The 19,272-nt window shown below is 42.2% G+C and overlaps 1 protein-coding gene across 2 annotated transcripts in view; it reads right to left on the bottom strand.

The window, feature by feature from the left end:
* Positions 1-19,272, bottom strand: part of PLCE1 (phospholipase C epsilon 1) — a 376,762-nt gene that overhangs the window by 24,850 nt on the left and 332,640 nt on the right. For both annotated transcript variants that reach the window (XM_019953110.2, XM_070780500.1), the window contains 7 exons: positions 17,296-17,417; positions 16,279-16,396; positions 11,095-11,226; positions 9,674-9,964; positions 3,685-3,848; positions 2,128-2,389; positions 60-178 (listed from right to left, as the gene is read on the bottom strand). In XM_019953110.2, the coding sequence (XP_019808669.2) occupies positions 60-178; positions 2,128-2,389; positions 3,685-3,848; positions 9,674-9,964; positions 11,095-11,226; positions 16,279-16,396; positions 17,296-17,417 (1,208 nt within the window). The remainder of the gene's footprint in view (positions 1-59; positions 179-2,127; positions 2,390-3,684; positions 3,849-9,673; positions 9,965-11,094; positions 11,227-16,278; positions 16,397-17,295; positions 17,418-19,272) is intronic.

The raw sequence follows: 19,272 nt of genomic DNA, 5'->3' as shown, positions 1-19,272 counted from the left end.
AGCCTGCCTCTGGTGTAGCAATTCCCACAAATATGCTGAGTGAAATAGAACTTAATTACCAGAGAGGCCAGCACAGTATTGCCGGAAGAATTTTCTTCCATCCTCCTGCTGTTTATGAATAAACTAGAGATTTCCAAGACTTCATTGTGGAGATTTCTCAGCTGAAGATGTCGATATCCTGGAACAGTGCAGAATTGGGAAAAACCTGTTAGCCATGCATTGCAGAGCTCTGCATAGAAGATCCCCCAGGGAGGTCAGTAAATGACAGGGAGAAATAAGACCTTCAGATGGGCAGTGGTGACAGCAGCCAGGTGACCAACGGATGCCTTTTCTCCCAGGGCGCTGCCCCTGGGGACCGTCTGGGGCCGCTCAGTGGTTGTAGTTACCTTGTCCAAGTGCTGTTTTTAAACTTAGACTCAAAATGAAAATTTTAAACTTAAACAACGTATAGTAGGAAAATCTCATCATTTTTGTATCAAGTCATCTAGAGTCACTGTTCTTCAAATATTTCCTCTTAGAACAGCTTTAGTGACAATAAAGTATTCCAACAATAGAGAGTTGGTTAAAGAAGTTACAGTGTGAGTGTTTGTACAAGTATAAAATAGAATAATATGCAACTCTGTAAAGTAACGAAGATGTATATCTATTTACCTGATAAGTTGTTCACTACATATATTAGTGAAAATCAGTAAGTCACAAAACATTAAGGTTAGGAGGAAGCTTACTTGTTAATATTTATACACATGGGCAGAGAAATAAAGCCTGCAAAATATCTACACCAAAAGTAATTATCTTGAAGACACAGAAAGATGGATAATTTTTTTAAAATTGTTCTTCTGTACTTGATCATATTTCTATAACTGTTAGGAACTGAATGGTGTCCAAAATTTGTGTGTTGAAGCTCTAACTCCCAGTACCTCAGAAGGTGACTGTGTCTGGAGATAGGGTTTAAAGAGGTGATGTTGGGTCATGAGGGTGGGGCCTAATCCAATATGACCAACTGTCCTTATAAGAAGAGGGAATTGGAAGGCAGACACGGAGAGACACCAGATGCTGTGTACAGCGACCAAGGGATAGCCCTGTGACGACACAGCGAGAAGGCGACCCTCTGCAAGCCAAGGAGAGAGGCCTCAGTAGAAAGCAGACTTGCTGAAACCTTGATCGTGGGCTTCTAGCCTCCAAAGCTGACAAGATAGACCCCTGTTATGTAAGACACCCGGTCTGTGGTATTTTGTTACACAGCCCGAACTGACTAACAGTCAGTGTTACGACATAACACAGTGAGTATGACCATGTGCTACTCACACAATGGAGAAAAGAAATAGGAAAAAAAAGCTAAAGAGTAGGAGGTGGAGCTCAGAGGCTGGCAGAATGTGGTTGCACGAAGAAGCATGTTCTGGGAACTTGATACTCAGATGAGATCAGCAGGGGCAGCGTCCCCAGAGCTTGTTAGAAAGGCATAATCTCAAGCCCCAGGCCCACTGTATCAGGATCTGGATTTTATTACCAAGAGCCCAGGTGACTTGATTGCATATCAACTTTGAGAAGCAGTGCACAGACATTCTGGACAGGTGTGACAAGCTGACGTTTCCCCAAGGGCCACGGCAAAGCCAACAGACAGCAAGACAACAGCTCTAACCTTTGCTCAGGATTCTCCACCTTCCCTGCTCTGCACCCAAACCCACCCTTGGCTTCCCACAATGGCCTCCCACCAGGCCTCGACTCCAACCTCAGCCCACTGATGCCACCAGCACCACCCAACCCTCCCTGCTCTTGGTTTCCTCTCCTTACAACAGTTCCAGCTTTAAACATACCAGGGGTGCGGTGGGAGCTACTGGGGAGGGATATATGGGAATAAGAACACAAGGACCACTGCTCCTGAAACAGGCAGAGGCCACATTTTATAAGAGATGTTGTTAATAACCTTGGATTTTAGAATAACGTAAAAGAAAAATGTCTTTTGAGGTACGCTCAGTGTTCAAATTTGCATTATCTTCTTCTGCCTCTTATTTTACCTTTTTAATATGAAAATTTGAAACATACACAAAAGTAGAGAGAGGCGTGTAATGGACTCCAGGCACCCATCACTCAGCTACAATGACCACGAACTTTTGACAGTGATTCTACCTCGCTTTAGAGCCTTGAGGGAGATGATTCTCTGAGCAGTGACCACCGAGCTGTTGTTCTCCACGACAGCAAAACGAAGAAATACGAGATCTTCGAAGTGAACCCGGAAAAGAAACTGTTCGTTCCACATGGGGTTCAGAGTATTGCGGTGGATGGGCTTCGTGCGGAAGTGGCAGCTGTCCAGGGCCATGCCCAGGACATCGACTTCGATACATGGGCTCCCCGTGCTGTTACTCGGGCACACGTTCTGCCCAGAGACAATCTGAGGGGAAGAAAGGATCAAAGTCACTGGGGTTGCAAAAGAAACAGATGTCAACACTGAGCCTCACTGCTTCCCTCTGCAAAGAAAGACAAAGAAACTTCTGGAATGGACTAAGTAAATGATTAATAAGGCTGCTAAAAAAAAAAAGAGAGAGAGAGACTGGAATCATGGGAAAATGCATGACTGGACTCATGGGAAAGTCAATTTTGTCAACAGCATTCACCTAACTATAACCTTTCAACTGTCAATATACAGAAACATCTTCAAAAAGCCACACAATTAAGATAAAATTGTTTGTCAAGAAGTTGAGGAAAAAAGACCTTAAATGTGAAGCCACAAATGTGTTACTAACATTCTCTTCAAAGTGTTTTAGGTGTATCTTTTATAACTCCAAAACGTTTTTCTTAAATAGTTAAGTTCTAGGTCAAGTCACAAGGAATGCTGTTAGAAATTCATAGCCTTCTATCAACATGAAGCTATACTCAAGTCTAGCAGAAATGGTCACACAAAAAAGGAGCTACTGCTCTCCTGTTTTAGGGAAAGGGGAAATGCAGTTTGGTGGTAGGATAATCTGTGAGTGGGGGTTTCCCAGGGGTGTGAGGTGTGAGCAGACACTGCTCGGCATTCCTCCTTAGGAGGGAAACAGACGATATCTAAAGATGGACGAAAAGATAACTTCATCGCTCCCTGTCTTTTCTAGCACCAATTCAGTTTTTTGGTTTTTTCCTCAGCTAAGAGGGAGTGGGAGAAGCTAGAAATAAAATTGAGTAATGAGCTACCAGGACTCTGATATTAAGGGCAGTCTGTGGAGTTCTGACAATTAGTTAATTAGACAATAAAAGGAATAAGGAAAGAGCAGGAATGACTGTAAGGAGGGAAGATGTTTAATTGATTTGTATGTTGATGCCTGTTTTACTTTTTATAAGAGCCTATTAGAGTTTAAGATTAGAGGTCCTTGCACTAACAAGGACCTCAGCTTTTATGGGGGGGCACTGAGAGTTATGATTCTGAGGGCCCTGGAAGACAGAATTACCATCTCAGTATAGAGGTGGAAGCAGGGGAGAGGGGTCAGCACTCTACCTTCTGGGCTCTGGCAAGTATAGTACCTGGTGACTGTGATTCTAAACCTCAGCTGCTGCCTTCTGAGAAGTAAAGAAATTCTTTGGGAACTAAATCTGCACCAACAAAATTGTGACACGAGAGTTTTGCCCTGCCTTGAAGTCAAAAGCAGTTCATATTCAGTAGGGCTTAAACACCTTCTTATATTCTCTTGGGACCACAGGGGCCAGACTTACAGTTAAAGAATAGATGGCAGGCTCCATGCTGTCCAGGTCTCTTTCCAAGGGGGAGAACTTCTGATACATGGAACAGTTCTTGTCCCACAGAACTGGGGGTTTCAGAACATAACCGCAGCCACCATTGGCCTCAAACATGGCGGCATTTAAATGTAAAGAGAGATCTGTAAAATAGCATCACTTGTTATTTGGTCGCTCAAGTGTCATCTTACAAACAGACTTTACCGATTTTCTCTAAACTTAAACAGGAAGAAGAGAGAACTATCCATTCACTCCATAGACTGAGTGCCTACTATGTGTCAGCTCATGTTGGGCACCAGAGATACAGTGGGGACCAAGACACAAGATACCCACAGTCTTCGTGGAGCTCACTGTCTATGGGATATGCCTCATTTCCTGCTCCAACCCAGGAGCCATTCAGAAAAACTCCTGCCACTTACAACTTCTTTTGCAAATTAAAATCTGCAACATCCTTTCAAAAACTAATCTTTGAAATACTTCATTTTATACTGAATTTTAGAAAGGCATAATGGCATTTTCTTATCCCCAAACACCAAACCATGCAGACAATCATACGACTAATTCTTGCCTTTTCAAACGTTAAGAGAAAATCTTAAGAATCCAAGAAAGACCAGAAAAAGAGCCAAAGAAACATATCTTTTCCTTGAAATCTCAATTTCAACTCATAAATTACAGTATTTCTACCTCTATTTTTAAATTGTAGTTAAGTATGAAAAAACAATTATTATCACATGTGATTCACATTATGTCCACAATCCCCTCAATAATACACTCTGGGAACCCTCACAACAGCTTCCAGTCTTCTGTGGCCAGCTTTTATTTGGCAGAGTTGTCTGATGAATGGTTGGATCCCTGCAAGGTTTGGGGCTCGTACACACCCAAATGCTCACATCTGATGGCACAAGTTTGCAGAAAAGCTGCATTCCAAGTGAGCAAGAGGTTTATGAGATACACCTGACAAATGCCCCCTCTGACAGATTCCTTCCATGTGCAGAATGAACTCTGCTACCTGGACCAACATCAAGGAAAATGTGGCAAGTAAGCCTGCAGAGTGATGAGAAGTTGGCCTCTCTCCTTGTCTTGTGAGTAAAAAAATTTCCCCATAAGTGGGGTTGGCTGGGATTATTTGCAGGCATTTCTGGGGTCAGATGTCTTACACACATCAAAGCTCCTTGAGCCTCTGTCTCCCTTATCAATAAAATTAGTACACAGGATGCTACCAGCCCCAATGTGCCTCATTCACTGGGGACAATTGTCTTGCCTGCAATGGGAGAAAACTCTCTTCCCAGACTATCCTGTGACAGAGGAGCACAGACGTGGGTGAGGATGGGTCAAACGATCAAGCCCCATGCTAAGAACTTGTGTGTACTAGTGCCCCTCAATAACCCATGAGGTAGACTCTTTTCATATTTCTCATTTTTATAGATGAAGAAACTGAGGCATGAAAAGGGAAAAAGCCCAAGGCATCTAGCTAGTAAGAAGTGAATGATAAGGTTCGAACCAGGCAGCCTGACTCACAGTTCCCTAATCTTAAGAACTGGGCCATATAATGTGCATCTCGCATGGGTGTCCTAAAAATAAGAGATCATGTGCAAAAATCCCGACCCCAGCCTTTGGCACATAGAAGGTGCTCAATAAACAATAGGTATTGAATCATGATTATGCTGTCCACACTCATTTAGGTTTGAAGTCTGATTTCATTGGCACTGTGTCTATCTTTGTAGCTCTGCAAAACTTCAAAGCACTTGTTCCTGACTAAAATCTCACTTGGTGATTTGGTATGTAAAACAGATCCATGTGGAGCTGCTCAGTTAGAATAAAGATGGGGCTTAAATCTAGCCCTCCTACTGCCCCCTAGGGTGGTCCCCAAACTTCAACTAGGGCTATAGTTTTAAAACCTCTGCTTTAACCAAGAATGAACGTGCACTGATATATGTAATGCCATCAACCCTCTTAGTCAATGCATGGGATGGCACATTAAGCATATCCTTTGCCCCTGTGTCCTTCTAGTCATTAAAAACCCTGTGTGAAGTTGACACATTCTCATAACCATTACGCTATATTTGGGGGATGGAAAAGTCATCACAAACTGTGTGACGATCATTCAGGAAAGCACAATAAATATTAATAGAAGTTTTTCTTTTGACTGGGGGCTGCATTTCTACATACTTGTAGGTCCTGGGATATGAGGGAAGAATCATCCTGATGCAAATGGAAAGAACTTTGAGGGGCTGTTGCCTATAATAACCAGGGTCTGCATATCAGTTTCAGGTCAGTTTCCAAACTTAAGAGTTGGTTTTTTTGAGTGTAGACCTGGGATACTCCTGGTTTCAGATCACTACAGACCTTCTTGGAGTTGATGGAGCCATTAGAAATCTTGGGAAGAAGTGACCCTAAGTCCATGGATATGCCTTTGGGGCACCAGGGTCCCCTGAAATTCAGGAAACTTTAGGTAAACGACCCGTGGAACATATTTGGATTATTACAAGGGGTCTGGGGAAGGGGTTATTTGTTATTTGGTTGGGATATTTCATGGAAAATCAAGCATTCCCTAACCCAGAATTTTTTTTTTTCCCAAAAATTAAAAAATAGTGATTCCAATGTTGACTCTTATCTGTCTGTTTGGACTTGAAATTCAATACCTAGAAGGGATCTGGACCAAAAATCAAGAATGATAGGTTCTGCTGAGGCTCATAAAGACAGTGTTAGCTCAGCACAACATGCATTTATTGAGCATCTACTGTGTGCAAGGGATTGAACTAGGCTCTACCCCCGGTGTGCAAGAATGAAGACCATTTTTACAGATGAACTGAAACTGCGTATAGTGTGAGCTTCGTCCAGCGTGGAAGAGGCTTCATCATTACCGGCTGCACTGAATCAAGAGAGGATCTATGGCAGCACTCCCTCCTGGGTCGGAAGATGACAGAGAGAAACTTGAGGATCAATCACATGACACAGCCACCTGCATCCCCTGAGTAAGACAGCTGGAACACGCACCCCAGCTTGATTTGGGAAAGAGGCTGAGCCTCCAGGGATGAGCGGAGGCCAAACTGCAGCCTCCGTGCATGCTTCCAGACCACAAGGAGGCCTGAGGAGGGCCCCGTTCCCGTGTCCCCTTCGGCTGTGGCCCCCTCTGCCATCAGTGGAGCCAGTGTGTCTGCACCAGCCTCAGCACTTCAGGAGGAAGGACACGTCCCAAACCAAGTGCATTGCCATTTCCTTGAGAAAACCGTTTAGCTAGTTATTTCAGTTCACTTAAAATATTTCCGTATCATCTCAACCAAGGGCGCCAGTGGACACAAGGCTACAGACAGGGCCAGAGATATAAACCCACAAGCCGCTTGGGACAGACTGAAAAGAAATTTTTACAGCCTTGAAAATATTTCACTATTATTTCCACTTGCAAGTCCAAATCGTACTGTTTTCATAACTTATCAAAAATACTTAATGAGAGCTAATGTTTGTGGAATGCTGTCTGCACTCCAGGCACTATGCTAAGTATGGTATTTCACCTGCATTATCTTATTCAATTTCAACTGAACGGAGCAAATATAACAAGGGCAAGAAAATATGACTGATGTCTCTAACCAGGGTTGGCCACAAATGGGCTCTGGTGGCGCCAGTGCCAGGTGGCTGGCTGATCCCAGAGCTAGAGCTGTGGTCTGATCTTGACTGCAGACAGGGTTACACCATGGTGGATGGGTCAGCACGGCTGGTTAGGATCTGATTCAGTGCACGTGAGAGGAAGGCGCAGGCTGCTTGACTGTCCAAAGGGAAGAATCTGATTTTTGCAAGAGCTTCGAGGAAACGTTCCTCATCTGCTCTTTCTTCATCTGCTGTAGCTCCCCACCTCCCCCAACATCTAAGTGGAACCAGGGCGCTTAATCCTCTAAGCTCTGAGAGTCCTTGAATTTTTAAGTCATTCTGTGATCCTGAGTAACTTAATTGCTCTTTGTCTTGGTTTGCTTATCTGAGAAATAGGGATTATAAAGGTTCCTACTTCTTAGGGTTGTTTCAGAGATTAAATGAGATAACAAGGGTCAAGAATGAGCACAGGCTGCTGCTGTTCAGTCTCTCCCTTTGCGACCTCATGGACTGTAGTCCACCAGGTGCCTTGGTCTAGGCAAGAATACTGGAGTGGGTTGCCATTCCCTTCTCCAGGGTATCTTCCCGACGTAGGGGTCAAACCTGGGTCTCCCACATTGCAGGCAGGTTCTTTACCACCTGAGCTACCAAGAAGCCCAGTGGACAGGGAGCAGCATGCAATTAAAGGTGGCTTGTACTCTGGAGTTTTCAGCCTCACCCGTTATCCCCAGTGAGCATCTCATGGACAGAGAAGTACAAACACTGCTTTCTCTGTCCATATAATTCACAGATTGTTTCCTTTGCATTAGCTGCTCGCTGAGCACTGACCATTCATCTCCATTTCAATCTCAAAGGGATGAGAAGAGTTAAAATGGTATTAACTTGCAAAGTGTTTGGAAAGACCCTACTTTTTAACTGCAAGAAGAAGAAATGAGCAAGACAGTTGCTGTTGCTGCTAAGTTGCTTCAGTCGTGTCCGACTCTGTGCAACCCCAGAGACAGCAGCCCACCAGGCTCCGCCATCCCTGGGATTCTCCAGGCAAGAACACTGGAGTGGGTTGCCGTTTCCTTCTCCAATGCATGAAAGTGAAAGGTGAAAGTACAGTCGCTCAGTCGTGTCCGACTCTTAGCGACCCCATGGACTGCAGTCTACCAGGGTCCTCCGTCCATGGGATTTTCCAGGCAAGAGTACTGGAGTGGGTGGCCACTGCCTTTTCCAAGACAGTTACTAAAGAGTGTTAAGAAATCTCTACCCCAACAGGTCTTTAAAAACAAATTGGACACAGCTCTATCGATAGCAGTCCTATTTTTAAAAAGTGCTTTAACAACCTGGATGTCCATCTGCAGATGGGTGGATAAGGAAGTTGTGATACATATACACAATGGAATATTATTTAATGTTAATTAAAAAGGAATCCATTTGAGTCAGTTCTAATGAGGTGGATGATTCTGGAGCCTATTATATAGAGTGAAGTAAGTCAGAAAGAGAAAGACAAATACTGCATATTAATGCATATATATGGAATTTAGAAAGATGGTACCGACTGTCCTACCTGCAGGGCATCAAAGGAGACACAGACGTAAAGATCAGACTTTTGGACTCAGTGGGAGAAGGAGAGGGAATGCTTTGAGAGAATAGGAACATGTACTTTACCATATATAAAACAGATGACCAGTGCAAGTTTGATGCATGAAGCAGGGCACCCTGGAGGGATGGGGTGGGGAGGGAGGTGGGAAGGGAATTCAGGATTGTGGGGGACACATGTATACCTGTGGCCGATTTATGCTGATTCACGGCAAAAACCATGACAGTATTGTAATTATCCTCCAATTAAGGCAGAGGCTTTTGCATGAAGCTTTCCTAGTGGCTCAGATGGTAAAAGCGTCTGCTTACAATTGAGAGACCCAGGTTCCATCCCTGGCTCGGGAAGATCCCCTGGAGAAGGAAATGGCAACCCACGCCAGTATTCTTGCCTGGAAAATCCCATGGACGGAGGAGCCTGGTAGGCTATAGTCCATGGGGTCACAAAGAGTCGGACGTGACTGAACGACTTCACTTTCTTTCTTTGTTTCCAACTAAAAAAAATAAATTAACAAATAATAATAATAACAAAAATAAATTAAAAGTGCTTTAAAAATGGAGCAGGAACAAGAGACTATTCAGGGCTCCTTGAGGGTTTTTTTTTCCCCTATCGCCTTAACTCTGAAAAGTCAAGAGTAAAATTTAGTGTCTAATTCTCTTCTCTTTTCTGTCTTCTGTATTTTTACCCTCACATAGGCCCTAGTTGGGACCCTTTCCCCCTTGAAAACATGTTTTTTGTTGAGATGTAAGATGCAAAGGAGCAAGGGGAGAGGCACTCCTCGGGGAGAAGCAAGCCCATTACCATCTGTCTGGTAGTTGAGCGCCACGAGCTGTATCCCATGGAGCCAGAACAGGAGGGGGTTGGGGTTGGAGGAGTCGATGCGGGTGGCAGCCGGGTACGTCCGCAGCAGCTGGCAGGCGGTGTGCTGGATGAGTTTCTGAGAATACCTGCGACACAGACGTTTGGCGGCATTTTCATTCAGTGAGGAGATATGGTAGCATTTGGGAGTTCTAATGATAGCGCTGAGGGACGTGGTTGGGTTGACGGAGAAAGCAGAGTCCTCCCAGGCCTGTCGCATTCCTTCACAGGAACCTAAACCCCCCCAGAGATCAGCCTCAGATTAGTGCCGAACACTTGAGATACTTCAGAAAGAGAAACCTGAACAACATCGCAGGCCACACCCACAGCACGTGACACACTGGCGCGCGCCTCGAGTGTGACCTGGGAGTTAGTCCACCGCCTCGAGACTAAACGACAGCTGTTAAGGGTGATCCTTTCTACCCGCTAGGTAGAATGCTACCCATTCACGAGTCAATAAATAATAAAGCCAGCTAGATCTTCCCCTCAGAAGGGATAGCTATAGAGTTTGAAAATAAGTGTAACACCAATTTAAACTAAAAGCCCTAAAGTTCTTTGCCTCAGTACCTCATCTGTCCTGTGGATATATTTGCACAGATATAAAACAATATATATACAAGGTATTCACTCCAGCGGTATTTTCTTTACAGTACACACACACACACACACACACACACACACACACAGCAACAAAAATCCAGGAAGCAACTCAGAAGTTCTACCAGTGAGAAATGGTTAAATAAATGACAATATATCCACACAATAGAATACCATAGGGACATAAAAGAGGATAAGGTAGATTATATGCACAGAAAGCTATGCAGAAAGCTATGGTGCGTATAAAAGTTATACATGTTCAGTTATATCCCATTTGGATTATCTTAAAAAGAATCTTATTTTTCTTGAACTAAACACCATAAACTTAATAGCAGTTTCCTCTGGGGAGTAGAACTGGGACGTTGCGAGTGGAAAGCAACTTTAATAATACTCTATAGTTTGAGTTTTTTAACTATGAGAATTTATGATTTTGACAATAAAAAGTAATTAAACATAAACTGGATATATCTTCTGGAATTATAATGGGGAAGACTGCAGTTCCAAGAACCATGAGAAGGTTCCAAGGTGGCTCCAATTTTTACTTTTGAGGCAAACACTCTTAGAACATCTTCAGTGAAAGACTATTTTTTAGGAAGTTAAGAGAATAATTTTGTAATTAAAAAAATATTTACACCACACTTATATAATATGAATAATCATGAATATAAAAAAAGAAGATTAAAAATTTCCAGGGAAGTGCTTAGTGAAATCTCAGAATCCTCCAGCATGCAAAATCAGGCAAAGATATTGTCAGAAGGTGACTTTACTTTTTCCAGATGTTTTGTTAAATGGTGCTGTCTCCCCGGGGCTCATTCTGCCCGGATTGTTGCCAAAAATGGACTTCCTGCTTTTCCTTTCTTTTCCTCTGCTAGAGCCAGATGCATTTAGAGTTGACAGGCCTGTTCCCATAAAATGAAAATAAATAAGCCAAAAACTACAAGCAAGGGAACTCAACATTTTCCATCCCTGCTAATGTTTATTTTGAAGTCCTACTACTCCCTTCTAACTCAGTACAGAAGATTTCTAGCATTTTTAGCACGATTAATAATAGCATTGCAAGTAACGACAGTGAAGTTTTTATCTCTGTAGGCAAATGGGACAAGACCTGCAGGATTATTACAAGATGACCACAAAATCACACCCATACCTATTTGGTTATGCAACAGAAAGATTTTGAAAAACTGCAAGAAAAAAAATCTTTTAGAGTCTAAAAGATTAGACTCCAGAACCTAATTAGTTTAGGTTAATTAGCACAGTTTAGAGAGATGAAAGGATGGCCAAAGGCCTGAGCTGTCATATAATCGTGTGCTAAGTCACTTCAGTCCTGTTCTACTCTCTGCAACCCCCTGGACTTTAGCCTGCCAGGAACAAGAATCCCTGTCCATGGGATTCTTCAGGCAAAAATACTGGAGTGGGTTGTCATATCCTCCTCCAGGGGATCTTCCCAACCCAGGGATAGAACCCACAGTCCCTAAAGTCTCCTGCCCATTCGCAGGCAGGTTCTTTACCACTAGTACCACCTGGGAAGCTCATATCGTAACTGCCCAGGATAATTCCTGCCCACAGGAACCTTGACTTAACATCTACCTTCTTGGTTCCTCAAGCTGCCTTATCTGCAAAATGGGTGCAGTGATAGGAACTCTTTCATGGGGTTAATCTGAGGATTAAATGGGAAACAGATTATGCTGATAACTATATTTCAGGGCTTCTCTTCCTCACTCCTGGTCCAGCCACTCTTTGGATCCTTCCTGTCTGGCCAGTGCTAGGGCACAGCAGGAACTTCACAGGTATCTGCTGAATGAGGAAACAAATTCACGCCAAGCAAACCTGGCTCCTGGGCAGGATGTAAAGGCAACAGTGAAACCAGAGTTGCCTTCAAACTGGTCCCGCTCTCTACAATTGCACCATTAGCAAGTAATTCCTTTACCTGAAGCAGCATTCAGGAAGACCACTTTAAGATGAAAATAAACCTTCGAAGAATATCATGTGAGAAGACAGGATTAAGTAGTGCTTAATAAGAGTGTGGCCTTCCCAGGTGGCTAGGTGGTAAAAGATTCTGTCTGCCAATGCAGGAGACCCAGGAGAAGCAGGTTCGATACCTGGATTGGGAAGATCCCCTGGAGGAGGAAATGGCAAACCACTCCAATATTCCTGCCTGGAAAATCCCATGGACAGGGGAGTCTGGTGGGCTACAGTCCATAGGGCTGCAAAAAGTCAGACACAACTGAGCTCAATGAGAGTGTAGACTCTGGAATTTAAGCCCTGTTCCCTGTGGAGCAACCTCACACAAATTACTTAACCTCTCTCACCACTTATTCCTCATCTCTAAGAGAGTCCTGGTTAGGATTACATGAGATAATGTATATCTGCATACTTAGTAGGGTGTCTTGTTCAGAGAAAATGTTCAGTGCATAGTAGCTATGGGGCTTCTACATGTTTTCTTTCCTCTAGAGTATCTGAAACTGCAAAGATGCACAAACTTGAACTAGTGAATTCTTATGCTTTATCTTAAAACTTTTTTGTGAATTTTGCCCTCTACACAATGATGTAACAATGGGTTTTCTCCCGAGTAAAACCGATGAAGGGTTGGAATGAGGGGCTGCATTCATTCTGGGGTTTTTGCACACACCCTGGCACATGTTGACATCCCCCAAGGGTACATGGCCCCCCTCTGAGGAGCCTGGGTGTTCTCTGGGGTGGGGTGAGCAAGCAAGAAAACAAAGGCTGAGTGATCAAGAAAAGGGAAGGAATCTGGAGAGACCCAGAGAAGTTATCGAAAGAGCAACAAAGACCCTTAATCTGCCCAGTTGGTCCGTTCACCAGTGACAACGACAACAACCATTTCCAGAGAGCCAATTATTTTCCAGATAGTGTGCTATTCACACTGTGTACCTTATTGCTAATTTATACAACCACCTTGCAAGTTAGAACTGTTTATACAACAACCTTGCAAGTTATGCCTCTTTCACCAGTAGGGAACCCAAAGTGCAGAGAAGTTATACAACTGTCCCAGCCAAGGTCACTGAGGAGCGGAGCCCTGCAGTGAGGCAGGTCCCTGATCTGGGGAAGGACGCACCCATGGTTTTCACAGTGCCTCCCTGCTCTGAAGAACTTTTTGCATGGTGGCTCCTTGGGAAGGGACTTGGGATGGTGAAAGGTGAGATGCATTGAAACTGATGATGTAGCAAAATTAAATCAACAGTAGAGCAAAATGAACACTTTTAAAAATTATTATATTCATATAAATTTTTAAGTTGTGTCTCAAGGAAATGGACACTGTAGGGTATTTTCCTCCTGAATTATCCAAACAAATCATAATGACAATAAATATTTAGAAGCTATTATGAAAATGATTCTGGCAATGCAATTTAGTCATTATGAGAAAGGAAATAAATTTGGGGAAAAAAATGTGAGAAACTTCAACTACTAAAAAAAAGGTTAAAAAAAGGGGGGATTAGAATATAGTATACTTATAAAGGATGTGTGCTATTTAAACACTTTTAAAAAACAGCACACTTGGAATTTTAAAAACAAGTCAAACAACCCCATGCTTTGCCTGTGCCTCAAGTCAGAAACTGTACCAAATGACCTTTGACCCTTCCACAATCCTCTATCAGCAGAGAAATGTAATCTCTCATGGTGACTTCAAATATCTCTGGGAACTTGTACTCTTTGTTTACTCAGCTCTTGAGAGGAAAAGACAAAGCCAGAGGAACATTTTGGGTGCAGTGGCAGCTGAATTTATAAAAAACAAGAGATGCAGTGAGTATGATTCTTGGATGGAATGGTCTTCACATCTGTTCCTGTGATGAGGGACATGCAGGCCATGAGGCTCATTGACCGTGAAAGAATTTTATCCCATGATAAGAACAATTTCACTAACTGCAGATACGGTCATACGGTACTCAGGAGCTAGAAAATCAGGATCTGTGAAACTAACCCTACATGGCCAGGTTCTTTCGTTTCTTTGAGATCTGTTGTTGCTGTTGTTTAGTCTCTAATTCGTGTCCAACTCTTTGCGACCCCATGAATATGTAGCCCGCCAGGCTCCTCTGTCCATGGGATTTCCCAGGCAAGATTACTGGAGTGGGTTGCCACTGTTGGCTACTTATTCACTCTTATCCTCCTCAACAGAATTTGCTAGCAGATAGGCAGTAGCGGCTGCCAAAAGTTTAAAAACAGTTTACGAAAGAAAATCTAAAATTGAGAAAGTCCTATGATTTTTTTCCTCCTCTGGTGTGTGAAGAAACCACTGGTTATCTGATTTTTTAATAGCCTAAGACCTCTGTCCCATTTGCAAGGCAGAGTATGAGAACTGGGGCTTAAGATAAAGCCTCTGGAAGCAGGATCTGCATCCAGACCACCTTTAAAAAAATAAGGGTTGGGGTTTTAACTTCTCTCTCTAGGTCAAGTTCATCCAAGCTGCTTACTAACTTTTAGATGGGTGCCCCAGTGCCAGCTGCTTTCCTGTCCTCAGAAATCTTGTACAAGGGAATCTTTCTTCTTAATAAGAGGAGATGAATTTTTCTGACTTCCAGATATTTATGGATTTCCTGTTTGCCCTCTGCCTCCTGCTGCTCCATTTGGATGAGCTCACTATGCCCTAACAAGATATGAGGGTAGCTCTAGGGTTAAGAGCAGGACTTTGGAGGCAGACGAGCTTCAGAATCAGAATTCTATCCTTTATTAACTGAAATGCACATTTTTGGGGGCAATGGTTTATCAGCTTAAGTTCACTTGTACTTCTAAAGATGACCAGTGAGGGAAAGCTCCACTGAAACTTTGTCCTTGATCTTTGCAGTTTGGATGGAGACTCACTACCTAGCTCAGGGATGGGCACATGACATAAGCCCCAGACCAGGGGTCCCCAATCCCCGGGACATAGACTAGCAGTGGTTAGTAACTTGTTAGGAACAGGGCCCCATAGCAGGAGGTGAGTGGCAGGTGAGTGAGTGAGCAAAGCTTCATCCATATTTACAGCCCTTTCCCATTCCAACTCCTATCAGGTCAGCAGTGGTATAATAAATGTAATGCTCTTGAATCATCATGAAGCCTTCCTCTCTGCCCTCCTCTCCCACCCCTTCCCCCCTGTCGTCTATGGAAAAACTGTCTTCCAGGAAACCAGCTCCTGTTGCCAAAAAAGATTAGGGACCACTGCCCTAGACTGTCAGAGCACTGCATGTCCTTGATCACGGTGACTGGTTCAGGGACGGGCAAAGATCCAATGAAAAACAACGAAACTGCTGCTGAAAGTTCTGAAAGAGACTCCTACTGAAGCTGAATCTAGAAGAATGAGGTGCTGGCCTGCTGCGGCTGCCTTGCCACCGTGAAGGAAAAAGGGCCAACACAGTGGTGACCCAGTGAGAGTCAACGGGGTGACCCTATGGGGAGAGAGGAAGGCCCTGGATCAAGATGTATCTGAAACTTGTTTATCTCTTCAGTTTTCAACACACAAGTCAATACATTTCTTCTTTGCTTATGCCAATTTCTGCCACTTTCAAAGAAAAGAGTCTTAACTGATACGCTCTGAAACCTTAGGCCAATTATTTCATCTCTCTCAGATTGTTTTACGTAAAAATAGGGATAAATCTGCCTACTCACAGAATTATTATGAAGTCATTTAAGATGATGTATGTAAAATATTTAATACAAATCCTGGTACTTAAAATTAAGTGCTTAATAAATTTTAGCTATTAGTTGTTATGAATATTATGATTAACTATTATGAAGAGAAATGATATGGTCTGAAAAATGATAATATTATGGTATTATCCACATCAGCACCAAAGCAAACAATAATAATAATAATAAACATTTAGAAGGTACTGTAACAGTGATTTCTGCAACACAGTTTAGTTATTTTGAGACCATTCGCAACACCTGATTAAATAGCATATCTGTTGTATCTTTTGGTATCTTTAAATGCTATAAATGATACTGTCTACTCTTACCTGGGAATTTTACTGCTTGGCAATAGATGACAAGGTCAGAAAGCTCTGGTGCAATCTGTCTGCTTTCCTTTTTATTCTGAGGAAGATAAAATTCTTCTCCCAGTTCCATGTCATAAACCTATCAAGGGAACAATGATACTGGTTTACAGGGAAGCTACCGATCAGATCACTTACCCCTGAATCCCCAAAGCTCTTTGTTCCTTTCTTTTGTCATCAGTGCATTTCCCTTACTCTATCTTATCCACATACACATTCTAACACCTTCCCTAGAGAAAAGGTTTCTAAGAGCAATGGCTGAGTCTAACATTCTTCATCTTCCCCGAGGGCATAGTTCAGGGTCTTAAATGTAGAACATTCAATGCATATTTGTTGAACAAATGGATGATGGAGTATGTATCTTCTGTGGCTCAAATTTTTGGCATATTTTGTTATTTTGTTTTCCAACAATGTCACTGCAACTATCGATTTGCTCAGAGTCTAGCACTGTGAGGCACTTGAGGACTGGGTCCAGGTATCTCATTTAGTTTTTCATTCTTAGTGTCCTCCCTGTGCTAACACTTCCCAATCAGCCCTGTTCATCTTCTTGGTCATCCCAAACAACTTTAAAACTTCTGGCAATTCACTAAAGATACCAGGTTGTCCTCCTGCTCTGAATGCCCTGTTTTCATCTGCTTCTCAACTTCATCTGCCAGATGATCTGATAACAATGTGTAATCACTGCTCTTTGTAATCACTTCCAAGCACGGTTGACATGTTTATTTCCATTGCTAAGTCACCTCCTGTGCTACCTTAGTGCCTACCACACGCTACACCTCTAGTAGGTACTGGCTGGGTGAATAAATGACTAATTTTCTATAAATGACAGAAGTGGGCCCATATCACCACTGTCTGGGCTTTGGCATTCAAGGGAAAGTGAGGGGCGAGGTAAAGGGAAGGGATAGGGAGGGAGTGAAATCCTACCTGAAACTGACAAGAATACCATGTCCAAATGCAATCGAACAGAAACCATGCACTCACCTTCCCTTTGTTGCAAGCAGAGTTATCTGCTTTCTTTATCCTCTTGGGGATTTCTTCATTATACTCAAACTGAAGTTTGTCATTACATGATTTATTTTCAGGTCTGTCTTCTAGAATGTTGTCTGAAAATGAGTTGGCAGGCTTTAGTGAATAAGAACTGAATGCCGCACTTAAGGTTGTGTCTATACATCACTCCAAGAATATCCAAGTACTTGTGCTTATCTGTAAGACTGAGGTGCTGACTACATGTTACCAAAATAATGGCTTAAATTTTGTTAAATGATATATTCATTTTTGATTGAATGGACTAACTTACCAGTAGTTTTGGTACCATATAGACATAATCTAAAAGAGAAAACTCATTTTCATACAGACAATTAGAACTGTGCACAGATTATGGAAGATACCCTGTCAAGAAGCTCTCAGCACACAAGTTTGGGAAAGGTTGAGTGGTTGAATCACTTCTTGATGGTACAGACATGATTTAATCACTCTCACTTAAAAATGAAGCTATTAGTTTCTTTTACCTCTAGAAATGTCAAAACCAGAGGGGAAAAAGGCATTGTTATTTGCCATGCAGTTTTCACAAATATATTTAATTGGGAAGTAAAGTTTTCATAATTGTCTATCAATTTATGAAGGGAGAATCTTAAGGTGAGGAATCAAGATAGATTTAAACATTTCCAAAATATGAAAGATAATCTTATACTTTGCTCTTGCTTTGGAATTTCTATTCAAAATGACTTTAAAGGTTTTAGGAAAATAAACATGATTATGTTCTTTTAAAACGACACACAAGAAAGCTCATTTCTCACCCACAATTTACTATCTCATCAGACCACAAATGCTTAGACCAAAATATCCTTATACCAAATCAGGGCCATGCAGGCTGCCGAGAAATAAATGAGATCAATCAGTTAATGACATTTTTATTCTTATAAGTGTCACATGCGAATCGGACCTAAACAACAGGCAACAGAATGCTGACATTCATGCAGTTAAAATGCCAGGTTCAAATGGCTTTACCTTCCTGACTGTTAGGAGCGGGAGAAGCAGTAAGGACATCTGCTACAGAAAAACAGAATCAGAAAGAGGATAACAGTAAGAAAATTAAGGCAAAAAGCCAGATAAATTAAATTAAGGTATGAAGTAAAGCATAAATAACAACAGCTTAAATTACAAGAAAAATGAAATAAGAACTCTTCCACTGATTTCATAATTTGACTATTAAGGGATGCAAAGCCTAGCAATAAAAGAAGTGCAAACATTGTTAACATTAATCATGCTGCCACATTCACACTACATATTTTCAGTTACTGATGGTCCTAACAGTCTGCAAAACACTTCATGTCGAATGGATAGAAATTGATTAATGTGTTAGAATCATGCAATCATTAGACTCCATATATATGAAGTCACAGAATGTCTATATAAAGTTGTAAATTCAAATCTATAGTGCATGTTCAACGCTAGTTAAGATGTACAGCAAGGTTGGGGAAAAATTAATTGATGTTGCTTTAATAAAATTTAATTGAATAAATATTCATTAACAACTTACTGGCCAAAAGGCAGAGTAGTACTTCCTGAAATAAATGAGCCTCATTTGCAACTTCCTTTAGATTTTCTGTAAGTAATTTTCAGATAGTTCCCAGGAACTATCACAGCTTTATAGCCAAAAAAAAGCTTTAGAGAAATTTGCTCATTTTATATATGTGAAAACTGAGGACTAGAGCTGTCACAGAGATAAACTGGGCTACCTAGGCGAGTTTTCAGCCTGACTTGCTTTCAATGGATTCAGAAAAGTGAAAGTGAAGGTGTTAGCCACTCAGTTGTGTCTGACTCTTTGTGACGCTAGAGACTATAGCCCAGCAGGCTCCTAAGTCCATGGAATTCTCCAGGCAAGAATACTGGAGTGGGTTACCATTCTCTTCTCCAGGGGATCTTCCCATAGCTTTTGAGGATATAAGAAATGATCTT

Source organism: Bos indicus, chromosome 26 (assembly GCF_029378745.1).
Source record: "Bos indicus isolate NIAB-ARS_2022 breed Sahiwal x Tharparkar chromosome 26, NIAB-ARS_B.indTharparkar_mat_pri_1.0, whole genome shotgun sequence".
NCBI classification, from domain to species: domain Eukaryota; kingdom Metazoa; phylum Chordata; class Mammalia; order Artiodactyla; family Bovidae; genus Bos; species Bos indicus.
This window is presented reverse-complemented; position numbering and strand designations above follow the sequence as displayed.